Source organism: Zootermopsis nevadensis, unplaced genomic scaffold (assembly GCF_977971745.1).
Source record: "Zootermopsis nevadensis isolate Lab colony 2312 unplaced genomic scaffold, Znev_1.0 Znev_ptg000061l, whole genome shotgun sequence".
Lineage (NCBI taxonomy): Eukaryota > Metazoa > Arthropoda > Insecta > Blattodea > Termopsidae > Zootermopsis > Zootermopsis nevadensis.
In genome coordinates, this window is record NW_028259192.1 from 22138715 (window position 1) to 22164381 (window position 25667).

General features: G+C 39.8%; 4 protein-coding genes across 9 annotated transcripts; 3 read left to right on the plus strand and 1 right to left on the minus strand.

Annotated features, from left to right (window-relative positions):
* The first annotated feature begins 37 nt into the window (after positions 1-37).
* LOC110830311 (ubiquitin-conjugating enzyme E2 J2) lies at positions 38-2858 on the plus strand. Of its 4 annotated transcripts, none has more exons than XM_022065051.2 (6): positions 38-160; positions 602-744; positions 832-957; positions 1189-1297; positions 1577-1705; positions 1792-2858. In XM_022065051.2, exons 2-6 carry the CDS (start codon positions 626-628, stop codon positions 2014-2016), a joined length of 708 nt encoding a protein of 235 aa, XP_021920743.1. In that variant the 5' UTR covers positions 38-160; positions 602-625; the 3' UTR covers positions 2017-2858. The 4 variants fall into 4 exon arrangements, with proteins under 4 accessions (XP_021920743.1, XP_021920744.1, XP_087196819.1 ...); XM_022065052.2 differs by having other exon boundaries at positions 71-140; XM_087340693.1 differs by lacking the exon at positions 38-160 and adding an exon at positions 165-304.
* Positions 2859-4451: 1593 nt separating this feature from the next.
* On the minus strand, positions 4452-22663 carry AsnS (asparagine synthetase). 3 transcript variants are annotated; one of them, XM_022065039.2, is made up of 11 exons: positions 22525-22663; positions 10069-10199; positions 9701-9826; positions 8570-8807; positions 8036-8212; positions 7777-7955; positions 7300-7477; positions 6451-6658; positions 6000-6173; positions 5439-5582; positions 4452-5070 (listed from the first exon to the last, which is right to left on the minus strand). In XM_022065039.2, exons 2-11 carry the CDS (start codon positions 10192-10194, stop codon positions 4929-4931), a joined length of 1692 nt encoding a protein of 563 aa, XP_021920731.1. In that variant the 5' UTR covers positions 10195-10199; positions 22525-22663; the 3' UTR covers positions 4452-4928. The 3 variants fall into 3 exon arrangements, with proteins under 3 accessions (XP_021920731.1, XP_021920730.1, XP_021920732.1); XM_022065038.2 differs by lacking the exon at positions 22525-22663 and adding an exon at positions 10638-10942; XM_022065040.2 differs by lacking the exons at positions 10069-10199; positions 22525-22663 and having other exon boundaries at positions 9724-9826.
* LOC110830301 (uncharacterized) lies at positions 13290-19736 on the plus strand. The gene is made up of 5 exons (XM_087340688.1): positions 13290-13727; positions 14076-14119; positions 15293-15473; positions 16022-16228; positions 16528-19736. The coding sequence occupies exons 1-5, from the start codon at positions 13689-13691 to the stop codon at positions 19516-19518; spliced, it is 3462 nt and encodes a 1153-aa protein (XP_087196814.1). The 5' UTR covers positions 13290-13688; the 3' UTR covers positions 19519-19736.
* Positions 20748-25234, plus strand: LOC110830305 (facilitated trehalose transporter Tret1). Its single transcript, XM_022065041.2, has 4 exons — positions 20748-20998; positions 21881-22007; positions 22463-22711; positions 23444-25234. Exons 1-4 carry the CDS (start codon positions 20987-20989, stop codon positions 24520-24522), a joined length of 1467 nt encoding a protein of 488 aa, XP_021920733.2. The 5' UTR covers positions 20748-20986; the 3' UTR covers positions 24523-25234.
* The last annotated feature ends 433 nt before the right edge of the window (positions 25235-25667 follow it).

Sequence of the window (25667 nt, forward strand, 5' to 3'; positions counted from 1 at the left end):
CCGACATTTATTTTGTAAAATTACTAAGTTTTATATTAGAAATTTCCGGTAGATGACGTTTGTGTTCTACATAGTAGCTTCCGGAATTCCGAATTAATCTTTAATTTAATCGTATAAACTAAATGTTGATTGAATTTTCTGTGAGCTTATGTATTGATTCGTGAGTTTTAATAGTTTACTTTTACGGATTAATTAACTTGTAGTATTCTTGTGAATCGAATGAACGTTTCCTTTATAATCGTTTAACCTTGAAGTTTGGAGTAGACATTTATGGTAGCCCATGGATGTTATTGTGTAGACTCTGGCATATTCTGTGATGTATCTACTTTCTGTACTTATTGCAATTATTAATTTGTCAATGCATCATTGTTAATTGGTGAGTTCATTTGTAGTGAAGTATTTGCTCCTTAGGTAATCGCAGACATAAATGAGTACTCTCGCATGACCGTCTTCCACCACATTTGTGTCACAAGGTGACAGTTGTGTCGAGAGGCCTGTTACAACCTATTTGGGTAGATGAAGTATTTATAGACGGAGAATGGTGACTAGCCGGAAAATGGAATGTTTTATTATTATTTCTACTTTTACATTTCTCTAACAGTAATGAAAGGTTAACGAAACGAGAATGACCACAAGTAAGACTAACAGTGCGACAGCACGCCTAAAACAAGACTATTTGCGGTTGAAGAAGGATCCAGTTCCCTATGTTGTAGCAGAACCGTTACCAGCAAACATTCTAGAATGGTACGTATAACCCTACTTTGTGGCTAAATGTGGCATATTTTTAGAATATTTTAAGAAACGGTAACTTTGGTGTTTTTGTTGTTCCAGGCATTATGTTGTCACAGGACCAGAGAACACTCCATATGATGGAGGACTGTATCATGGGAAACTTGTGTTTCCAAGAGAATTTCCATTCAAACCTCCTGGCATATACATGATCACTCCAAATGGAAGGTCGGTACTTGTACTTTTTCTGTTTGCTGGATTTTTCCAAATCTGCCATGCATCTCACATATGGATCATGCCATTTAAACAATTTTACAAAGGAACTTGTTCCCTAAATTAAAATTTTCATTTAATATTTATGAATCTTACCATTACTGTGCCATAGCCCACACTTTACTAAAAATGTTATGAACTGCAATGTTGTTACAGTCATTTTATCAGGTGTTCTTATATTTACAGGTTCAAGACCAACACGCGTCTCTGTTTATCGATAAGCGACTTTCATCCTGACACCTGGAACCCTGCCTGGAGTGTGTCCACCATCCTCACAGGACTCCTCAGCTTTATGGTAACATCCTGATGTAAATAGATAATTGGATGGGGGCATTTCCTTAGTGTAAGGCATGGGACTCATTCATAGGGTCCCAGATGCAAGCCTCTCTCTCCTACCATATTTTCCCACCTTTCACAAAAGAGGCTCGGGTGGCCAATTCATAGTAGTATAACCATTGCGTCTGGTATAAAGTTAACGCCTCTGTCAAAAGAGTTAGTTTGGTTTGGTCTGAACCATTTGCTATGCCAGCTCAGTTCCGTCAGCAGCAGTTTATTTTACGTTTTCTGTTGCCAGATCGAGAGAAGTCCAACACTGGGAAGTATCGAGTCATCCGAATATGAGAAAAGACAGCTGGCTGGTCAGAGCTTGGAGTTCAACCTCCGAGATAATGTGTTCTGTGACCTGTTCCCAGACATGGTTACCGTAAGTGCTATATAGCAAGCCTGTCATTTTGTTTTGTTGGTAAGAACTACCTTCTGTCATATTTAGTCATGCATTGAATGTTTCAGAGCATCAAGACTGAACTTGAAAGACGGGCTGAAGTGGAACGAGCTGCTCGAAGCAACCCCCAGTCTGTAACATCAAACGACATGGAAGCATTGTTGCGGAATCAGTTTGGCCACAATGACCAGAGTCCACTTTACAGTGCCATTACGAATCTCTGCGTTGTGATAGGATTTGCAGCTTTTGCTTATACGGTCAAGTACGTGCTGAGGAGTATCGCTACAGAGTGAAGTCGGCCGGACAACTCGTCACTTATCGTTTTCACCCCCATTCTCTTTCCAGACTTTGTGTCTCATTTTTAATTGTTAAACTTGTGTTCTGATTTACATCTCATAAAGAGTATATGCAATTTGCCGTGGAGGCCTGAAATTTCTGGTGAAAGTAAAGATTAAAGGTGGGTACTTAGTAGAGTTCATAGACTGGATGAAACACAAGATATTACTTCCTATACCAGCATATGAACAGACATGACAGGTATATTCAGAAACGTTTATGAATAATTTCCATTTTCAGGAAATTCATCTGTGACTGCTTTGCTGATTGAAGTAACACAAAAAGAAAACTCTAACCATAAGATCGTAAATTCTGCCTGCAGAATGTGTACTTGCTACATAATTTCTGATGACTTTTAAATATTACAAAGTGGAAGTATTTATTCTTATTGATGCTTCTCTCCTGCTTTGTTTGCCACAGTTTATTGTTCTATGTTTAATGTAATGTGAAAACTCCAGTTTTATTTTCCTTTTGTTTTCAATGTTACTATCACAAAATATGTGAACAGGGCTGGAACCTACTATTTTGTAGAATATATTACTGTACATGCAGTAGAACAAAGACTGTACAGAATATGTATTTCTTCTGATCCACAAATGTTCCCAGTTGTTTAGTTTAATAAACATAAAATGGACAGGTTTTTGGGCAAATATTTATTTTGTAGCGCGTAATGCAAGGGTTTATAATACAGTACTAAAGACTATTGTAAGTACTGCAATGAGATCTGAAGGATCAGGTTTTTAAAAAATAATTTGGAAAGATAATGCAAATAATATTAAAGATGGACTTCTTAAGTTAACTGCAAATAGTTGCTACAGTCCACAGACCAAGAGAAAAGCCCTGCTAGGAATTCGTTATACATGCGCATAGTGTAAAACTCTGACATATTGCACTTCCCATCAATAGCAGCCCTCTAGTCCACCTGAAGGTAAACATTCCCCCTGCACCGCCCCAGAAATGATTTCCCCCCACAGGGTTTTTCTCCTGGTCTGTGAACAGTACTTGTACTGTATTTTATCCCATCCCTACTACTTCCAACACATCAAGCAACCAAATACTACAAGGCGTGCACCTCTCGATGGTGCGAGATGAAAAGACATCTAGAATAACCACCAGGACACTGCCTGTGCGGTCCAGTGTGAATTGAAGCAATGGACTGGTCCCACTGCTTGAAGATGAGTGTATGGTCCACGACTAATCTTGAGACTTGCGGCGTGAGGAAGTGGGGTGAAGGAGGAAAGATAGCGTCTGTCTTTAATGCTACGGACTTCCTGCATTCCTTGCAAGTCTCAAGATTACAGTCGTGGACTATACAGTAGGCAAAGTATAATTTGTCCATCACCATATTCAGATTTTTGACGTAAATATGTCTATACGGAAGGGTCATTCAGCAAAAAAGCATAACGAAGATGTGTAACATCCATATCAACAATGTGTAAATATGGACCGACAACAATGGTGAGCTTTTATATGAACTCTTACGTCCACTGTTATGTTACCTAAGAAACTAATTGTTACGTCATCAGTTTACTCGGCATTGTTGTGTTACATTACTGCCGTCAACAAACCGCTTTCGTTATTGCGGAAAGAGCTGAGATGTCAATCGCTTGTAGAAGAAGTGCGTCGTAGAGTAGATAATTTTGTGCTGGTAATAACGTTTTAGAATATCAGAAGTTCTTATCTTATATATGAATTATTACATTACATTTCGTTACATTTACGCCAGATTCTCCGGAACCGTGGTTCCACTGTCAAGTTTTCTCCTACTGACCTGGTGTGTTCTTGTCAGCTTATGTCATGGTAGGTTCCCCATTAATTTCAGTTACTAGTTCATAACAAAGTAATACTCCCCAAGATATGGCATCAGAGATAAATTTTTACCATAACAGAAGTTTTCTCTTAACAGGCCTCTAAATCTGAACGTAGATGAAAAAATTATAAATTCAAAACTGTCATTCCAATTTTTGATAATGAAAAACTATCCAGACATTAATTTTATCTAATAGGCTCATATAAATTTTTCCATACAGTCGCATCTGCAAGAGGTAAGACATTTTCCTTATGCTTTTAATATGACGATCCTAACATTGGCAGGCATGGAACTGGTCCTATGAGTACTCCCACTTCAGAAATGTATTCTATCCATATACCTAGAAGGGCAGGGGCCAGAGAGGCACTCAAAATCAACCACATTATAAATGTTGCTTCTAGTATTTATTCTGTCTCTATTCTAAGAAACTTCCAAATTCTATGTAGCAAGACAGAACACAATCACTGTAACGCAGACTACAAAAAGGGAATGGATTTCCACTAAATCACCTATTTCATGCAACGTTCTGCCATTTGTATGTTACGTTGAAGGTGGTGCAATGGGACCAAATAAAATACAAAGAAACTTTAAACATTTTATGCATGTTCGGCATATAAACACACAACCCTTGGCACAACAAATAACAATCTACATACCTGATATGTAGTCTTGGCTTCATTTTGTGATACTTTTCACAAGACCACTTCTTTATTCAGAAAATGATGATGTACTAGAATCCGATCCTCTCCTAGAGATGTGCAAACACTCAAATATCCAGTTGTACTCGCCTTAAATGTTACTTTCCTTTTAATTTTTTTTTTGTAATTTTGGTTGAAAAATCTTGTGGAAAGAGACAACTTGGAAGAGCTATGTGTAGATGGGAAAACAAAGTAGAATGGATGCTCAATGATCAACTTGTGAACTGCCTCACTGTACAGTGTCAAGCTGATATACATGTGAATAGGTATGAATTGCACTGTTTCAAACATCCAAAACCAAAGCAAAAGCAACCGCACAAAAAGTCCACGAACAATCTGAATCTGACCCGTCTGCACATCCCTACATTCCACCCAGCTGCTGCTTATCTGCTGCATAATGGCTGATAAACCTCGCTGAGGGATCCTTCACGTCAGTCCACTGTGGCATCCAGAAATAAGGCAAGAAATGACTCTGCTTTGGGAAGTTCTTCTCAAACACCTCCCTGAAAATTGGTCACAAGTACAGGGGCCTATTTTATCAATCTGTTCCCAATTTCCATTATCAGCGACTTTCAAATTCCCTGCTTGAGAGTTCAGTCAATAAAACAATCCACTGCAATTAAAAATTGTAAATTACTCGTATCTTAATCGTCTATGATGCCATTTGTGTTTCTTCTGTTAAATACAACAACAGTTACATTTTAAAAAATTATAGAATAGGGATATTAGCTTGAAATGGACCACAGCTGCATCTTCTATTCTCCTTTCATCACATCTGATATATCATCATTAAATGTCGTATGAATAAATAAATACATCTACTTTACTAGTGTCATTAAAAAAGGCACAAAACAATGTCCGGTCAACATACCTGTAATAAAAAGATTCTTTAGTGGTTGGTGTGCAGTGTGGGAACTTTTCGGAAGCCTTTTCCAGAGTATCGTTACCCAGACGAGAGTCCACCAGCTCCTGGATCACTTGGAACAGTGACTTCTTTGCTGAAGCCACCCCATCACTGGAAACAAAAAGTACCATCTGTGAAGATTACATGGTATATGACCTGCTTTCAGTGTTTGTATGAAAGTGTCACTTTCAGAATGGATGGTGGGTACTTTTTATTTGTTTATAGTTTATTTAACAACACTGTCAGTAGCTCAGACTACATAGTAATGAATAACAGATGAATAATGAATCAATTAGATTGTATATAGAAGAAATCATTACTGGTCTAATAAGGAATTATCCCAGCATTTGGCTAGAGAGAATGATAAAACCCACAGAAGTTCGGACAGGAAAGCTGTTCTGCAAGCAAAGATTTGAAACCAGGAGCTCCCAAACACAAAACAGGAGTAATAACCACTCAGACATGACGTTCAGTCAGATAATGAGGTTCTCAACAGACAATAGTTAAGAGCATCTGAGCGCAATTAACCTGAATGCCTCCTTGTGCCGCCACAGGATGGACTTGGGCAGTAGATCCGTTGAGTCAAATGCAGAGCGCAGTAGATGCTTCTCGACGCCTCCCTGTGGCTGTCGTGTGGCTGCTGGTAGTCCCAAGTAGTAGTTTGTGAACTGAAGGTCAAGGAATGGTACACGCAGCTCCAAACTAAACAACAAGCAATATGAATCAGGATAAATGCAGCCATTTAAAAGTTTCTCAACTTAAGGTTATTTTTCTCAATCAAGATTAAATTTAAATAACTACAAGTTGAAACACTGGCCTTTAAATTTCATTCAATACACAATTTCCCTGATCAAACACCGATAATATCAAAGTCAGCCACCGGACATGATCCTGAGTCGGTTCATCCCACTTCCCATCCATCCATCAGAAGGCAGTAATGGGCTGAATGTGCCAGAAAAGCAACACTGTAAGTTCTCACCCGTGTGCTGCCGTGGTGCGATCAGCTCTAAGCCCATCAAATAAGTAAATGTCCTTCAGCAGACGGAGACTATCACTGTGAGCTGCATCTGCAGATGGGGCATCCCTGAAGTAGATGTAGCCCTGCGCCACCTCATCAGCACCCTCCCCGCTAAACACCACCGTTGTGTCTGTGTTCTGCTTAATGTAACGTGATATCAGATACATTCCTACAGGCAAAACATTTACAGCGATTAACACTGGAAATAGAGTTCTTGGTGGCAGCAATGGAGTCGGCCACTCTCTCGACAATAACTCGGATTTACGGATGTGTTTACTTTCCTCAATTATATTTTACCTCAACTGGGAAAATTTCTGTTTACAACTACTCAATTTTGTATTTTCACTTACTTTTAGTGACCAAATAGTTTGTGCCGAATACTGATATATTTTTTCCTGTCTATATTATGGCCAGCTGAGTGGAGATCAAGAGAAAACCAAATTTTGTGATCAGTCAGTACACCTCCCAGAACAGAAACGAAGCAGTGGTATTGCAAACCAATGTCTTAGGGACCTGGACACAAATGACATACAAAACTATTTCATACATCCTTGTGTATATTCAGTGTAGGTAATTACACTGTTGCTTCAGTTTTCCAATACCACATAAAGATTTTAATTTGTATATTGAAACTAAACATGTTTAGATATGCTGCTGGTAATTAGTTTTGGAGACTATTAATTATACTGCATAATGCAAGACGAGCAGGGTATTGTTCCTCAAACCCCCATTGCTGTTTTTGTGGTCCAGGAATCAGAAAAAAATTTTGAACTCCTAGCTTAAAGGAACTCGGAGATAAATATAACTCACCAATAGATGCTCTGACAGTTGTGATGTCAGGTGTTTCCAGATGGTATATCACTTTGTCCAGGACACTCATCACATCCTGTTCTGTGAAGATCACCTCATGATGTTCTGTTCCAATATGATTCGCTACGACTCGTGCTGCCTCAATGTCCGGACTGTTTCCCATGCCAACTGCAAATGACTGCAAAATCAACAACATATAGTTCTTGTTCCACGCTTTTTTCTTTACCTATTTCCTGGAAGGATGTGAACATCCGCTTGTTTTTCAATATGCAGCATCAACATATGTGCGGCTAGACATTTCATGCTCAGATGATTTAAGTGCAAATAGATACTTTAATGGATCGACCGACTTAAATGGTGTTTCAACAAAAATACAACGTTGATGGGATTGTGGGTGTAGAGGTGATTCAATAAACCTCTAAAACCAAAATTTGACTAAACTTAAGATTAAACTAATAATCTGACAACATAACACACCTGGATTTTGTACGGCAGATTTTCATCCTTGGCTAACTTCACCAGCAAAGCAGCCACAAGGCTTGAATCCAGGCCCCCAGACAACAAGCAACCTATTCGTCGGTCAGCCATGAGGCGCTTCCTGACTGCAGCAGTCAGCAGTGTCCGAATGTTGGCATGAACATCATTGATGGAAAGAGCTACGGAACATAACCTTTTAATCACCTAAATCTACTGCTGGGAACAGAAAAATCATTCACTTCATACAGCTTCAACTCACATTCATATGGAATGAGGGGCTTGAAGTAAGGTTTATTTCCAATGCTGTAGAATGCTTTCTTCATTACGAAGGTTGTTCTGCCGGTCTCATTGATCTCATAATCTTCCACACAGCCAGGTGGAAACGGCTCGAGATTCGGAATTTCCCCGTTCACCTCATGTTCCAGGTCAATCAAACCTGAGGTTCAACATTTTTAATGTGTGTACGAATGAATAAAACAAATAAAGCACTAAAAACAACATAAATTTAAAAACTGGCTTGTCACAATAAAATACAACTTCAAAATGTATTTACTTAAAATTATGCAGAATACACTAAAATGTTAGGCAATATCAATAACGTTGGTCAATGTATATGAATAATTTTTGACACGTAAATGAAGGCAGACAATGTGAAAACAGTTTTGGAAGTATCTAAATTTTGGAAATTAAGTTACTTAAATTTTTGTGATAGAGAACTAGTGTGAAGAAATAACAAAGTTTTGAAACTGCCATTCTGAAGCACTGTAAATGCAGCGACAGATATAACACAAACCTTTCGCTTCCGAGCAGATGCCCAGAATTCCGGTCTTACTGAGCAGGCGAAACAGGGGTCGAACGCCATAAGGGTCACGACCGAGATACAAATGCTGCTTGGCAGAATCCACAATACAGAACACAAACACACCATCCAAACTCTGAGCACAGTGCTCTATGCCACCAGTAGCATAGAGATGCAGGATACACTCCACATCACAGTTTGTCTCGTACTTGAATCCATACTCCTCCTTCAGCTACACAACACAAACACAGTCCACATAACCCAAAAGAATTTCTGGGAATATTAGGACACAAGGTAACCAATTACATGTGAATGAAATAGGGAGAATCAAACGAAATGCTAGCGCACCAGTAATATTTGTTTGTCTGTTTGTGCTGTCAATACGAGTCAGGGTAACTGTCAGTTTTGCAACCGACTATGGACTGGACAATCCCCAGCAGAGGCAAAGTATTTTCTTCTACCTCTGCATCCAGACCAGCTCTGGGGCCCATCCAGCCTCCTATGGAATGGGTACTGGAGGTCGTTTCCCCAGGGGTAAAGTGCGGCCAAGGCACGATGCTGACCACTCAACCTCGTATCGTACCAAGGTCAAGAACAAGTATCAACTGTAACACCTCTTCCCCCCAAGCACCTCCATTAAATGTAGTGAACAGCTTTATTTTTATGCTGCCAGTCTGTTGATTGATAGGAAAATTAATAAAAATTATGTAAACAATAAAGAAAGCTACAAATGTGGAGACTGGTAAAAATCAGCGCAATGCTATAACTGACAAAAACAGTACCTGTGTAGTAGTCAGAATAAGTCAGTGGGGCACCTTCTTCAGGATCATTAAATTCAAGCTGTTTAACAAGTTCTTAACATGATTTAAAATCACTGCAATGTAACAATATTGCAATGAACATGATACTGAATGAAGATGTAATTAACACTAGTTTGAACATGTGTAATGCCACACATGCAAAAAGCAGAATAATATTCCAAACAGGCAAAACTGTCATAAACACAGAGAGACGGAAAATTGGAGCTGACTGAGATCGCTCTTAGAATGCTTATCTTTATTTCTCATCTGAAAAGGATAATGATTTTAGCAAACTACTTTGTATGGGTTTGAAACTTTATCTCACCCTCTTGCAGTTATAGATCTCACCATTGCAGAGTAGCGAAAGATGAGGATACTGATGCAATTTCATGGGTTGCATCCCATACAGTGAGTCCACAATCTCCAGGCGATGAAAACCGACAACGGAATTCTACAAGCCAAAGACACATTCTACAGTGATTTCATAAGAAAAGTGTACTTTCCAAAACCTCCTATTAATACACAAAATCTCAAATTGCACTGTTCTTAGCATCTATCCTTTTCTCATTGGTTTCAATGACAATTTACTGCAGACAGGTTAAACCAACAATAAAATGTCTTAATCAGTCCGTGGTTTATTTTTCTATGCTAACACATTTTCTTAACTCACATGTGCAAGAAGAAACCACACACCTTAACTTTCTTGTCAAATTCTATCCTCCATGCATCTGGGCCCCGATGAGAAATTTTACTAAATGAAGTGTTAGAATGAACTGAAGTATGGGTTTCCATCCCAAATAATGCCCAAATACCACACATGATACCTGAAACAACATAACACTGTAACCTTATGTTTTAATGTTACATATTTTATGTCAAGCCAGTGTCTGAATACTTTGTCATCAGGGACAATATTTTTTAAGATAAACATTTCACACTACATATTACTTTAACACTGGGACAGCTTTAGATACTTAGGTCTTGACCAACTTCATCATATTCAGTAAAGGGTAAAGCTTGCCCTGAGAGCTGAAATTATAAATAATACTTAATGACTGCAACAAATTAACCTGGGAGTTTGCAGTCCAAGTTCCAAATCCACAAAGGTAATCTTCATTTGTCCTAGTTTTCATGCTCGACTACAGGTTATAACAGAAACTTTAAGTATAATTAAATATTAACATATGTCTTTCCCTTTAAAACCAAAGTGTCAACATATATAAAGTTTCAATCAAAATCAATGACAACCTCACAATTAGTACCTTGTATATTATTAAAATTCCACGGCGTATTCACCAAACTATAGAGCTGGCAAAAACGTTTTAATTAAAACTGCTGACAACAGGCCTCGTGGCAAAATCCCGGCACATTTTACACATATGTAATAACAACCACCCACATGCAATTGACGTAGCGCCTTGCACATTGTGCTGCACCCTGTTCGCGATTCACAAGTAAACAGAACAGCGACGTGATAATAGCCCGATCGGTAAGATCAACTACTCCTTAACCTTCAAAATAAAACGAGCTTATACACACAGCAGAAACAGTGCTAATCCAATCATAATAAAAATTCTACGAATATCTTACACGTTTTGCAAAATAAAATAAAAACATGAACATAGTAAAAAAGGAGACAAGAAAAATATATTTAACCTAACAGAATATTCTCTTCTTACAATGAAGTAGTAAAATATTCAAAAAATTTTGATCCTTTCACGGCACAAGAACCCAAAAGACGGCCGTCCTCAGACTCACCGCCGTGAATATCTCAATTCCTACGATGACAAAATCTTTCGACATTCTTCTGCATATTAGAAATTCTTGTATTAGTAGTAGTCCCTGTGAATTGTGCCAAGATGTCTCCACGAATCTCTCAACCTGCCCTATATGATCTTCCACCTATTGATCCTTCATGCGAGATTTATTGTGCAGCTGATGCAATATTCAAGTACGATTTCATGACGGTGATTCCGAAGATGGCTATCTTTTGGATTGTAGTTTGCCAGACTGCACGGTGCTATAGCCCAGAAGACAGCCATCTTCGGACGCAATATCTGGTCCCATTAATGGGTTATTGCCCTTTTGTGGTTACTGTCGCTCTGGGTTATTGTTTTGTTGACTGAACACGCACTCTCTTGGATTATGGTGGATCGTGATCCATAAATGTCGTGGGTGAAAAAAGAAAATTAGCCGATTTTATTGCATAAGAAGAGCGTCAGCATATACTGTCACACGTTTCATGATGGCAAAATGTATGTGTAATGTAAAACTGTATATAGTCTTTTCACCACAAAACAGTATAATATAAGCCACTCCCAATTCTCACTTAATTTTAAATGGGGTGTAGATTAAACCCTTTTGACACAGTCACTTATTTATACTTAGAGCGCATTTAACACAAAATCTCCCTTCATTAGCAAACATTTCCCTTCTAAATTAAAGTTCACATATTTCCTCATGTTTCTGGTGAAAGGGTGGGCTGTCATCCAATTTCCCATCTTTCCTAAATACCGAATAGCAACAGCTGCCGATGTTACCAGAGTGGTTAGGATCATGACAGACAGCATGCTACCTGTCAGTGTCAACCATAGAATTACTCAGTATTAATATGTCAGAAGAACATATTACCTCCACATTAAGGATGAAGATGGATACACTATGTTCCTCCAAAACATGGGCACAGAGCCAAAATATTACAACACATAAGGCCACCACCAGTATTACTGGATTAATTCTTTTGCTGTTGATGGCCTCTGCATGAGATACAAACCTTTCAAAATAGGTTAACGTTTCTCTGCGCAGACAATACACAACCGTTTTAAAATAAAATGCAGAGATGAAAAAAAACCTGAAACTGATGTTTCATTAGAGCCATTAAAGAAAGCCCCATGTGATGTCATTAGACATGTCAAATGAATCAGTAACAGTCTAGTCGCTTCCTCAGACAATTAGCACCTCTGCTCAAGGGTAAACATGTTTGATGATAATACATCATGATTGACAGCATAAAAGAAAAGTGTGACAGTGGTAGGAATCTGAACTACTCTTGACACTGAAGGTATATACACATGCAGTATCATTACCAACTGTCATGTTCATGCAGCAGTCTTCTAACTGAAACTAACACTAACAACAAACATTAATAATATCTTTCCTTTAAGGTGTATAGATTCCTCTTTATTTCGTTATTCTACGATTCTGTGCCAAATGTGTATGTCAATTATATTAAATGAAATGAGATATGGTAGGATCATCATGACTTACGAATTTTAAATAAATGTGGGAGGAATAAGTTGGGCAAAACCACAAAAAAACTCTTAATCAGGACAGCTATGTCCAGACCCATGTGGTTAGTGTAGCTATGTTGACAAGACATTTACTCTACATTTTGTTCCACAACAGCACTGCTGCTTCGTAAAACACTATGGCTGGACCTTACTACAGAATTTCACTTTCTTGTTTGCTCTTCCGGACAAATTACATTAACTAATTCCTAGCCACTAACAATGTGTCAACACTGCTCTAAGTGAAACATCAGGAATGAAGAAAGACTGTACATGTGTACACGCACATACGAACGATCGATTACCATAAGTCTGCCCTTCATATAAAAATAAGGAAGCAGACTACAAGTACCAGTAGTCAACAAGTTATATTATACATACATTTGCATACCATCAGATATAATCAATTGAATAAATAATCATACAAAATCATTAATTATTTATATCTTTAATCCTACTTAACCACGTTCAATATCATAATGTACACACCTTTTTACAAACAAACAAACAAAACAAAAACAAGAAGAAGAAATTAATGTGTAATAACCATGTTATAAAACGATTTCAAATTTCATATTTTGATTTACAACCAAATATTAAATTAATATAATCAGACTGATATAGAATCTAATGTAAAATTAATCACTTTAGCATATATTATGTTACCTCTGAGGACAGTAAACAGCAAAAAACATGTAAGGTTGAAAGTACAAATAATTAATACTTTTGTATGGTTATGTATTTAATTGATTGTGTCTGATGGTTTGCAAATTTATATAATATTATTTGATACACTGGTACAGACCTAACAAGACTTAAAAAAACTCAAGGAGTATTTATATAGGACTAGTAAAAGATGACATGTTTACTGCTGGCTCACTACTTTCTGGACGGATGTGCTCCGTTTTGGATTGTAATGGTGCTAATCGAACAACAGTTACAAGTAAAGTATTACAACACAAACACTGTCAACGGTATCCAATTAGAACACTGGCAGTTGAGCTGTGAGTGTGCAAGGTACAAGACATGCTGTGCTTCATTCTCCTGGTGCACACCATTTTGGTGGTAAGCTGAATTATATTCTTTGCTGTGATCTCTCACAGTTTAAACACCAAGAACACAAGAGCATGCATTTAGATCAGATTCTTTGCTAGTTCAAACAAATGCAAAGTACAAATATCTATTCTTAAAACCCAGTTTAATATTATCCTTCCAGTTTCAAGCATATTGGCTTACTGGCTATGATGTTCAAATCGTGACTGCTTGCTCCCAGTTCACCATTTGTGAGCTTATTAATTTTCATATATGACTTGAAGCTTTTGCTGCAAGAAAATGCAATAAAGTCTTCTCGGGTGCATTACATAGATTAAAATAATTTTAAGGAAATCAATAATGGATGTTTGATGTTTGCAGGCACTTGGAGCAAATGGCACTGTTGCCCCTCAACACAGTCTCTGGTAAGTTGGTACATGACAACATTGCAAGTCGATGAAACAAACATGTAGTGAAAAGTAAACCAGGTCCTTGATCTCAGAAAAGAATAGAGTGAAGATATCTGAAGGCAAAGTATATATTCAGACCAAAAACAAGGCAAAATAAAAATAAAAATTATTTGGACCACAATCTTCTGGGTTATGGGCCCAGAAGGTTACCACCTACAAGACCACAATTTCACTGCCATGAAGACTACAAATCTCATAAGGATATATCAAATGACACTTCTATCCTCTCCACAAAAACCGGCTACATGGATCGGTTAATCAGGGAAGCCATCGAGATCGAACTTCATCCTGATAACTTTAACAGGGAAGATGGACTTCACCTGAGCCGGTCCTGGAAGCCTCTTATCCACACACTCCGAGAACGAGCAAGAGTGCGCCGCCAGAACCAACCAGACCACTAACTCGGCCCTTTTCAGGGCCCTGATCCATACAACTAAACTCACCTTTCTCTCTCTACTTTCTCTCCCTCTCCCACTCTCGCCCACGTGCTACCATTGGTCCACTCCCATACCTGCTCCCATTGGCTCGGGGCAGGCTACACCTTTCACTTCCCTACCTATAAATCCAACTCCTCACACCCTATTGGCATATTCATCGCCCTGATGACGGAGGCAGTATGACCTCTGAAACGTTGGTTAACATCGACCAGACTACACAGCGCAATAACCCAGAAGACAGAAATCTTCATACTCACCGCTGTGAGAACCTCAAGTCTTACATATATCAAATGAATTAGAATAAATGAGACTATATTGGTTTGGACATAATAAAAGAATAAGATGTACATTCTAGAAAAGTAAAAGAAAAACCATCAGTAGGAGAAAGACGAACATGAGAACCAAGAAGTTGTTGGCTCCGTTTGGTAGATTATGGTTTATGTGAGATGAAATATGAAATAGTGGAGGAAATCTGACTAGGGAGATTATCAAACCGGTGAAATGAGTCTTTATTACGGATCACTTAATGGTTTTCCACTGGGTAAATATAATGTTGAACGGTGCAGGATAAGTGTGAATGATGAATTTGAGAGTATGTATGATTGAAATCCATGACCACCAGAATATGAACCAGTTGTGTTAACCACCTGTAAGTAGCATTCAGTGTTATGAACTTCTGACATGCTTTCAGGACCCTAAGACCTATCAGAGAACAGTGTTGGGGCCCCGGCACATGGCCACACCCTGCCCACTGCCGCCTGTTCTCAGTGTGTCATCTCGGGTTGGACAGAACCATTGTGGGTCACCTGTTCCTGTGTCCACTGGGCAGTAGCTATTCCTCAAGGAGCCAGAGCTGCATTACCAGTCAGACAGTAAGTCCTATTAGAACAAGTCAGAAGAAATATGACACCAGTCTGGAAGTTAGGTTTTGATGGTGATGTATGTGCAGTTGGTTGTTTCCTGGGTTGCTGCACTATGTAGTCCTTTGGCCGACCAACGTTCTGGAGGAACTCACAGTCGGCCTTGAAGATAGAGCAATAAGTTCCTTTGTAACACTGTTACACAGCCAAAAGACTACAGGGTACACCAACCCAGAAGATCACCAAGTATAAATGCTGTAAAGCTTCTGTTCTTAAACACCATATCATAGATGCACATGGAGGTGGAAGCAGACTTTGCTGTGTTCTTAATTTTGGAACTGGATGAAGGCGAGTGGACAGCTTCAGGCTTATTTATGTATGTGTTATACTATCACATGATAAACAGACATGACAAAATAAAGTAGTTCTGAAAGAGGAAATATGTTCCTTTCAAACCCCAAAAAATAATGAGGAAGAATCTAAAACATATTATGGCGACATACATGGGCAAAAATCATACTGAAAATAGGAACGCAATAAATGACAGGTCTCTGCCCCAGGTTATGCCAAACTGTGCGACATCTCTGGAGGATGATTTCCTGCTCAAAATCCAATTTGCTGAGCAACTATCCAGCAACAATGATTTACCATTCACATGCAATGGCACCGAGATCACATACTGTGCAAACAGAGAGATAATGGTGATCTGTACACCGAACAAGGCTCTCGTGGGGTTTGTAAACTGCTCGGCACAGCACTGGGAACAAGTAAGTGCTGCAAACATAACAGTGATGCATCTAGTATGTTGCATGCTCAGATTTTAAGCATGTTTGCAATGAATTTATAAAAATGCACCTATTACCTTTGCCATGTCTGTATGCTGAATCCTGGCTTTCCTAACCAAGGTGTTTCCCTCAAAGTGGATGAAATATTCATGACAGTATCCTCAAAAAGGACTCCACTCCAAAGACTTAGATTAGTTATTTTTTATATGATATTAAGCATTCTACAAGTTTAAATAAGCATGAGGGTGTTGCATATGCTGAACTGAACTCGCTGTTTGCAGAAATATGTACCACTGCAGTGTGACAACAGCAGAAGCAGATGTACAGCTTCGCCAGTATCGGAATTTCATCAGGATAATACAACACATACTGAAGTATTTGAAACAAGTACTGACAGCACCTCTGCAGAATCAGAGGCACCCGTAAAAATCTCACAGAGCCCTTCAGAAGGAGAAACTGCTCTTCCTAACACTTCACCTCTCCTTCTTGTTCCATCTGAAAATACAGACTTCATTTCACATCCCGACAAAAACCAAACATTGGAAGCAACCAATCACATCACAAATATGTACCTACACTTAACGATACCCAACACAACCAGCGAAGACAATTATGCCAACGAACTTTACGATGGTGATGAAGATTATGAAGAGTATGACCTGGAAGGTTCCTTACCTAACTACCCTGACATAAAGTGTACCCGGAAAGGGTTGCAGTGTGCAGACAGAACAATAATCATGGACTGCTCCGAGAACTCAAGTGAGCCACTCTTCACCGTGTCATGCGCATCTCTGCTGCACAGTGATGACGGTGAGAATGCCACTGGTCATTGTGATAATGAAACACCATCCTGCATATTGTCAAGCCAGGGCATGACCTTATCACTCAACATCAAAACAATCAACACTGAAGATTCTAAAATATGCAAATTTTACAGTGGACTGCAATGTATTAATAATGATACTCTGGTTGCATGTTCTGGGTACACTAACAATATTCACTACGCAATCTCTTGTGATGGAATGTCAACGTCTGACACAAGCAGCTTTCTTCAGGGACAATGTTATGAGAATAGCTGCGTGTTTGTAATTGCTCAACACAACAGAAGTTCTGAAATATTGGCTTACCAGATCAACAACTATGAAACTTATCACTTACTAGCACCTGATGCCAACAAATCCGTAAGCGAACATCTTCACAGCAAAACAGGCACAGAAATAAACACTACAGACATTCAGGGTGAGCAATTTCAAGTGTTTGATTTGCACAGAGATGATTTCATACATAGTTTATCTAAGATTAATGAACACCACCTTGTTGATGATCATGGTGATACTGAGATTCATACAGCAAACTCATCATCTGGTGAATATACTGACCTGATCACAGAGACTGCTGAAAACATCATAAAAACTGATCAAGACAATTTACCACAGACTGACGATCTAACATCAGCTGAATCAACTGTATCAGACATTGGAGAACCTACCACAGATCTTGCGTTACTTCCCCAACACACAGAAAACTCTCCTGAAGTTACTGAATCAGAAGGTACAGATTTCTATTCAGAAACATCATCCACACTGAACGTGGACTACATTAAAATTGCATTTGAAAATAATGTAAACACTGCAATACCTGATCATAAGATACCAACTTCTGCTTCTAAGATCAGGTATGACATCTCTGAAACTATCCTTACACAAGCCCCTAATTCTATTCCCACAGAAGCCATGATGTCCATCACTAAAGGCATTCGTGGAGAAACACCTTCTCCTGTCCCTGAAATGATACCTGCAGAAACCACAACTCATGTATCCAAATTGAGTCAAACAGAAACTGACTTCTCTACCCCTGAAACTCTGCCCACAGAAACTGTGGCACCTGTCTCAAAAGTTCTTCACAGAAAGAAATTTTCTCCTGTCCCTGTAGCTATACCCACAGAAACCATTGTTCCCATGTTAAAATCTGGTCACACAGAAAGTGATTTCTCTGTCTCTGAAACTCTGCCTACAGAAATCATAACAACTGAATCAGAAGTCATGAACAAAGAAACTGCTCCTCCAGCTCTTGAATCAACACCTACAGAAACCATGATTCCTGTGTCCAAAGCGAGTCGTCACACAGAAATGTTCTCTGTGACTGAAACTCTACCTACAGAAACCATGATATATGTCTCAAAACTCATCTACAAAGAAAATTATCCTCTTGCCCCTGAAATGACACCTACAGGAACAACTCCTATGTCCAAACCCAGTGACAGAGAAACCACTTTCTCTAACCCTAAAATTCTGTCTGCAGAAACCTTGGCATCTGTCTCAAAAGCTGTTCACAAAGAAACTGTTTCTCCCATTCCTGAAAACGTACCTACGGAAACCATGGTCACTGTGTCCAAATCTACTCACACAGAAACTAGTTTTTCTGCCCCTAACACTCTACCCGCAGATATTCAAAGAGAAACTTCTTCTACTGTACCTGCGACTTCACCAACCAAACATATGACTCCTACCTCCAAATTCATTCACACAGAAACTGCCTTCTCTTTCCATGAAGTTCTGCCTAAAGAAACTGTGACTCATGTCTGTAAATCCACCAACACAGAAAGTGCTGTCTTTGTCCCCAGAACTCTACCTACAAAGACCACAACGCCAATCTCAGAAGAAACTCGTGGGAGAACTGCATCTCCTCTCCTTAAGACTATATTTACAGAAGCCACAAACTTCAACTCTAATACCGTAACTCCTGCCTCCCAAACCACCATGCTTATCTTGGAAACCCCACTCAAAAAAGTCACAGATCCCATGTCCAAACCCATTGCCATGTTAGGCACTCAGGAAGCAGATGGTGACAGCAACAAAGAACTTCGCTTCAATCTACAAACCCTAGGTACTGTTCCAACAGCTCAAGTGGCCTCTGAAGCCACAGCTCTCCTTCCTGCTGTTGAAGGGTCAGGACCTACGAGAATGGGTATAAAGTCACCAACAGCAGAAACAGATCAGTCTCAACATGTGGTACCAGAGTCGAGCCCAGCCATGAATGGACCCTTCAAAGTACCTGATACACAACAGAACCTCGGAGACTTTCAAAAATATGCCTGCCGCAAAGCAGGAATCCAGTGCATGGATGGTCAGACGCTAGCCGCTTGCCTGCCCGACCTGACTCTTAGCTATACTGTGTCATGTCACACTCTGTTACCGTATGTGACGTCTAAACACCACGTAGTTTATTGCGACCACGAGTTAGAAGCATGTGCTCTGGCACACTTGGACTAATCTCAACTTTTATTATCATTCAAGAAGACCTTCACGAGAAATAAAATATTAAAGCAGAAAAGTTTCCTAATGCTCTCTTCATGATTATGCACCTATCACTGATCTTGATTATATTTATGTATATTTTAATGGTTAATTAACAATGTATCAATGTAGTATGAAAAGCAAATTATGTAACATGGAATGAGATTATGGATGATTATATCATACATTTAAAAGTCCTGGTTTATTTCAAGGGAGAATACCAGCATTTGTATCTCTCTTTATATCCTTTTCACTCCTATGTGGCGCACAGAGACCTCCTTTCAGAAGTTTCTTGATCTATTTAGACATTTGATAGAACTCCTTCGATGAGTGATCAGCCCAACGCAAGGCCTCTACCTGTATGCAGCACAGCACAACACAGAAAGACACGGACACACGTCCATGCCTTGAGTGGGATTCGAATCCACGGTCCAAGTGCATGAGGCCCACGCCTCAGACTGCATGCCCGCTGTGACCAGCAGCATTTGACTGCATTGAAAAAAATTATTGAATAACTTAATCAGTTTACCCACTCACTGTCTCAAGATTCAAACTTGGTATATTCCAATACAAGACGCATTATCACTGCTCAATCTTATTTGGTATGACTGCTGAAGAATCATAATTATATCTGAAATATACAATAATTTGAAGTCCTTTCTCTTCCATGACATATTTTAATGTACTGTTCTGTGGAAGGCATGATATAAACCATGACAATTCTAAGTCGGGATAGCAGGAATCTGAGATCTGACTTGAACTCATAACCTCCTGAACACAAAGCCAGCTCTGTACAAAGTCCTATGAGATTAGAGAAAGGTGAAGTTGACAGAAATCATTATCCACTGCAACCCGATGCCAACAAATTTGAAGCATTACTAGGCGAGATGTCTCTGATTTTATGACACAATGATATGACTCAGCACTTAGGAATGCTAGCGTAGAGCAGAACAAATCACATGGATTACTCAAATGAAGACATTCATTCACCTTGTTGGCTGGAGGTCAATAAATAACCCTCCCTCCAGACTGAGAGATAATTGCTGCCCACTTGAGCTCATTAAAGACATAGCATCATGCCTGTTCTTCCAGTGTGAGGCCAAGTTACACTAGTCTGCCAGTAGAAGCAGGAAAGCAGTCATAATGTTGATGACAGTAGCAATAACAAAGATGATTATAACAACTGGAGGCAAGCTGTTAGAATTCTTGCTTCATTCAATTTCTGACACGGACCCCAACCTTTACACCAACGAAGTAAGACCACAAACACAGGCAAAAAAGTTTTTTGCTATTCCCGTTTTGGTCATGGGGTGAATAAGAAACTGAAGGTTACACATGCCTTGATAGTGTAACCTGTACTGGCTGCGTGACTCGGAAACTCAGACAGTGAGGGGCGCTGCACGGGCCAGTGTCTGGAAGACCATGTGTGAAGACAGTAGCAGCAATGAATTGGCAGGTAAACACTGTGTCTTTATGAGCGTAAAGTGCGTAGTATATTGTCACAAACAGACCTGGACACTTACACCAAAACTAACACTTTCTCACTGTCATGACACATAAAGAAAGTGTACATATATACATACATAATATAAACACTGATCTTATTGCAGCCAACTTTAATCTGAAACATTCTTTTGTGTAATCATTATTCATGTGTCTAAAAAAAATGTAAAGTTGTCCTCCACTAGAGGAAAATATTTTCCAGATTGGTCATTTGTAATTTTGCATGACCCATTAGGCTGGGGCCACACGACCTTACAAAGTACATCCGTTGTAACGCACATCGTGACGTCCGTCATAGAATCATGAAGGGGCAAGACCACAGAGCGCAGGGGCTTCTTCCGGCTCCATTCGGGCAACTGACGCATCACACTGCGCTCGTGTGGTGTCCTCACCTACATCCGTACAAAAGTACATCCGTTGGAACGGACATACTTTGTACGGTCGTGTGGCCAGGGTCTTTGCTTGGTTATTCATTTATTGTACATAAAATTCATTAAATTTTACTGAACCTGAAGTGGAGGTAATAATTGGCAAGTACACAAAATTAAGATTTTAGTATGGATCCACCAAAATCAAATTTCAGTTAAATTACTACACAAGTTTTGGAAATAAAACACACAGACGGGCAGACAGACATGACCTTTCCATTACTTATTACCTTTACCCTCTGCATGAAACACACACGAAGATGTATTTAGACCTCACATTACTTCAGTGCATACCTTAAAATAGGTCCATGATTGTGATCTTATCTCATTGAGTGACAAATAACATCTGCAATTGATACAGCAAACAGTAAACAGTCTAAAAATAATAAAATATGTGTATATTCTAGCTGGGAGTTGTGGTGTTATGTGGTGCCAGTAGCCTGGCAACCAGCCTGGGACAAGCGTACAGCATGCAACAGCTAACTACTGTCTCTCACCATCTGACGGACAGCCCAGCATTACGGGCCTGGACAGGTACATTCCAGCACTCAGTCCACATAATAGTGTCAGAATGATGACAAAGGCACAAGTGCCTATAAGCCTGGCTTTGTGCCTGGAAGGATAGGTTAAACGCAATTGGTAGAGATGCTCCGACCAAATAGAGAGAAATCTGGATATGTCAATGTTGATCTAGAGGGCTGAATCTTCAGTCCTCAAGATGGAGGCTCTATGTTCCTTCAAAACATTAGTATCTACTCCGAAGTCCACATGATGTTACAGATAAGAAGATCAATATCAACGCCTTCATTGCCACGAGAAAGTCAAAAGTCTGGATATAGTGGGTGAGGACTTTTCTGCTTATCCTCACTCACAAGCAAAGAGACCACTTGCTTTCACATCAGTTGACTTATCATTAAAAAAATTATCATGCAATTTAACCTTTAGTGCATCAAGAGACAGGAAGTATTATTGTTTGATTCTGCCTCCAGATGTGTTTCCAATGGCTGGAGCATTACTAGGATGCCTTTTGTCATGGCTGCCTCTACGTTACCTGGGACGCCGAGCTACTCTGCAGCTTGTGGTGGCGCCGCTGCTCAGTGCCGGGTGCTGCCTTACGTTTGTGTTCTGCCACATAACCAGGGTGGCGTCTCCCGTCCTGTTGTTGGGGGTCTCTCTCCAGGGGGCTGCTCTGGGAGTTGGCTTCTCTGCTATACCAGTCTACCTCCTGGAAACAATGTGTAAGACCTGTAACGTCACATCTGCCTTTAACCTTTAATCTGTACAATGCACCTAACACATTAACCATTAATCTCAGAACTGAAATCCAGCTGGCAGCCCAATATTATGGTGACTTAAATCCCCCATTCCTATATGATAAAGGTGTAATTACCATTACTATTAATTCATCAGAAACCTCCACAATGAATACAAGATATCAGATGTACGCTGTGATTTAATCAACCTTAATCTTACAGGAACAGGGGATTTAATCCCTACTACTATGGAGCTGCTGACAGGATTTAAACCCTGTTGTCAACATTTTATGCTAGTGCAACGCACAGGCAACTGAACTGGGCACAAGACGCAGTGCACAGTTGATAAAGGTCAATAAACTGCCACACTATTTACTGTACCCTCAAAATATCTGAGAAACAATTTAAATACCTCTACAAAGCATGGCAGGAATATGGATTCAGCTGACATACGATGTTTTCACATTTACAACGACATTAAATTTCAATGCCATTTGCAAGGATAATGCTGTAATAACTGATATTACTTGTTCAACAAAAAAAAAGTTAACCTCCATTAACTTTGATAAGTGATAGACTGCTAAATATAATGTACTGTTAGCAGTACAGACTATCTATTTCTCACCTCCACCCTCTGGTTCTGAAATTTACAAATGTTACAATTCCTTCCTATGACGCTGTAGAGCATGTCCTTACCTGAACTCTGTTATGTTTCAGGTTTTCCCTGCAACACATATTCGCACACAAGATGTGCCCCAGCCCTTATCATTGCCACCCAGCTCTGTGCTGCCATTGGGACCCTGCTGGCAAGCGTATTTCCCATCTCGCCCAACACTAAGTATTTGCATCTCATCCCTGCCACAATCATGACAGTATCTGCACTTGGTATGTGCCTCACAAATGAATCTCCACGATGGCTGCTGCTGTTTGGGCAGAGAGTTGAACATGCAAAGGCATCACTTAAACAACTCCAGTCGCAACTGCAACTGCAGGGTTACAGTGACCCAGACATCATCATCTGCCAGGCAACGGAGTGGTTTCAAAAAGACGAAGAACAGTTTTGTGCCAGGAACGTGAACATCGCAGTTGTGAGAACGTATCTGCGTGCGCTGTCACTAGCAGCATGTTTGCTGAGCTTGCCAAGCATGAGTGGAGTGCATGTATATGACTTTTATTCAAAGTGGGCATTCAAGTTTGCAGGTGTCTTTATTACTGACAGAAATATTAGTCTGTCTGTGTTGAGAGATTCTATGCGTGTTGCTGCAGTAACCATTGCACTGGGAGTGCTCTTTGTCGCAAACGGTGCTAGATCTCAGTGCGTCTCTCTCATAATCTCAACAGGAACGATATCGATAGCATTAGGTGCCACTGGGATGTTCCTCTTTAGCCTTGAGCAAGGCGAGAACTGGAAGTGGTCAGTGTTGTGGTTGCCGCTAGTGATACACATCATATTTCAGACAGTATTTTGGTTTGGAGTCGGTTCCCAGACTTTCATTACTGCCTACCAGTTCACTCCAACACCTCTCCGTCCTTCAATCATAAGTCTTGCAGGGGGACTGCATTGGTTACTGGAAATAACTGTCAATAAATTCCTATTTTTCATGATAGACACAATCCATCCATTTGGAACATATTGGTTTTACTGTGGAACATCAGCCACTGGACTGGTACTCATTGTATTCATGATAGTTCCAGAGATCAGCATGAACAGAGCCACGATAAACGTGGCACGCAGTCAGGTCAAACGTGAAATGGAAACAGGAAAGCAAGCATGCTCCTCTCCTCAATATAAGTAGCTTATTAATAGGAGACAGTAAGTCTTCACAAAACAAATGCAATTTTATGAATAAAGCAGATGACACCTCACCCAACATCCTACGCAGCTGTCTTGATACATTTGTAATAATGTATCAGCTATAGAAGTTATTAGCATCAAATGAAATGATATGATTATGTTACTGTGAACTGGGAAAAAAAGTTACAGCCCATTTCAAAGTATTTCCACAAGAAACTAGCTGGAAGGATTGATAAAGACAATGAGAATTTCATACAAATATACCTCTCAATTAACTATAACTCTGGTACATTTCCACTGATGTGATTTATATGTATATTATTATGTACAAATTTTACTTTACAAACTAGGACTGTCCAATTTTTAAGGCCAAACTGATGTACTTATTGCATTGCATGTACCAGGAAACACGGTAAACTGTAAATACGCAAACTGGATATCAGAATGTGAGTCTAGGAACTGGTATATACACAGGGGAAAGACTGGAGAAATTGACGAGCATGTAGACACAGAATTACCAACTTTCAAAGCTGAAAGTATGATACAGTACAAACAAAGGAAAGAAGGACTATTTCAGAGAACTACAGAATGAACCAATTCCCTACACTGTTCTCTACGAGGGGCAGTCAAAAAGTTCCTGGAATTGTGGTATAGCACTGTAATGGTAGGACATATGGCAATGCTTACCTAATCACCTTCAAAGTAGGACCCTTGTGCACACACACACATGCTCCATAGATCCTGCCATTGTTGGAAGCGCCGGCGGAAGGCTTCGTTTGGAATCTTCTGGAGTTCGGCCGTCGCGGTGGATTTGTTGTCCTCCATGGTTGCGAAACGTGTCCCCTTGAGGCCCATTTTCAAAGTAGGGAACAACCAGAAGTCACTCGGAGCGAGATCCAGAGAGTATGGTGGTTGGGTGATGACAGGAATGCTTTTCTCGGCGAGGAATTGCTGCACAACCAGCGAGGTGTCGAAACGGCCGAACTCCGGAAGATTCCAAACGAAGCCTTCCGCCAGTGCTTCCAGCAATGGCAGGATCGATGGAGCAAGTGTTTGTTTGTGCGCAAGGGTTGTACTTTCAAGGTGATTAGGTAAGCGTTGCCATATGTCCTACCATTACAGTGTTATACCACAATTCCGGGAACT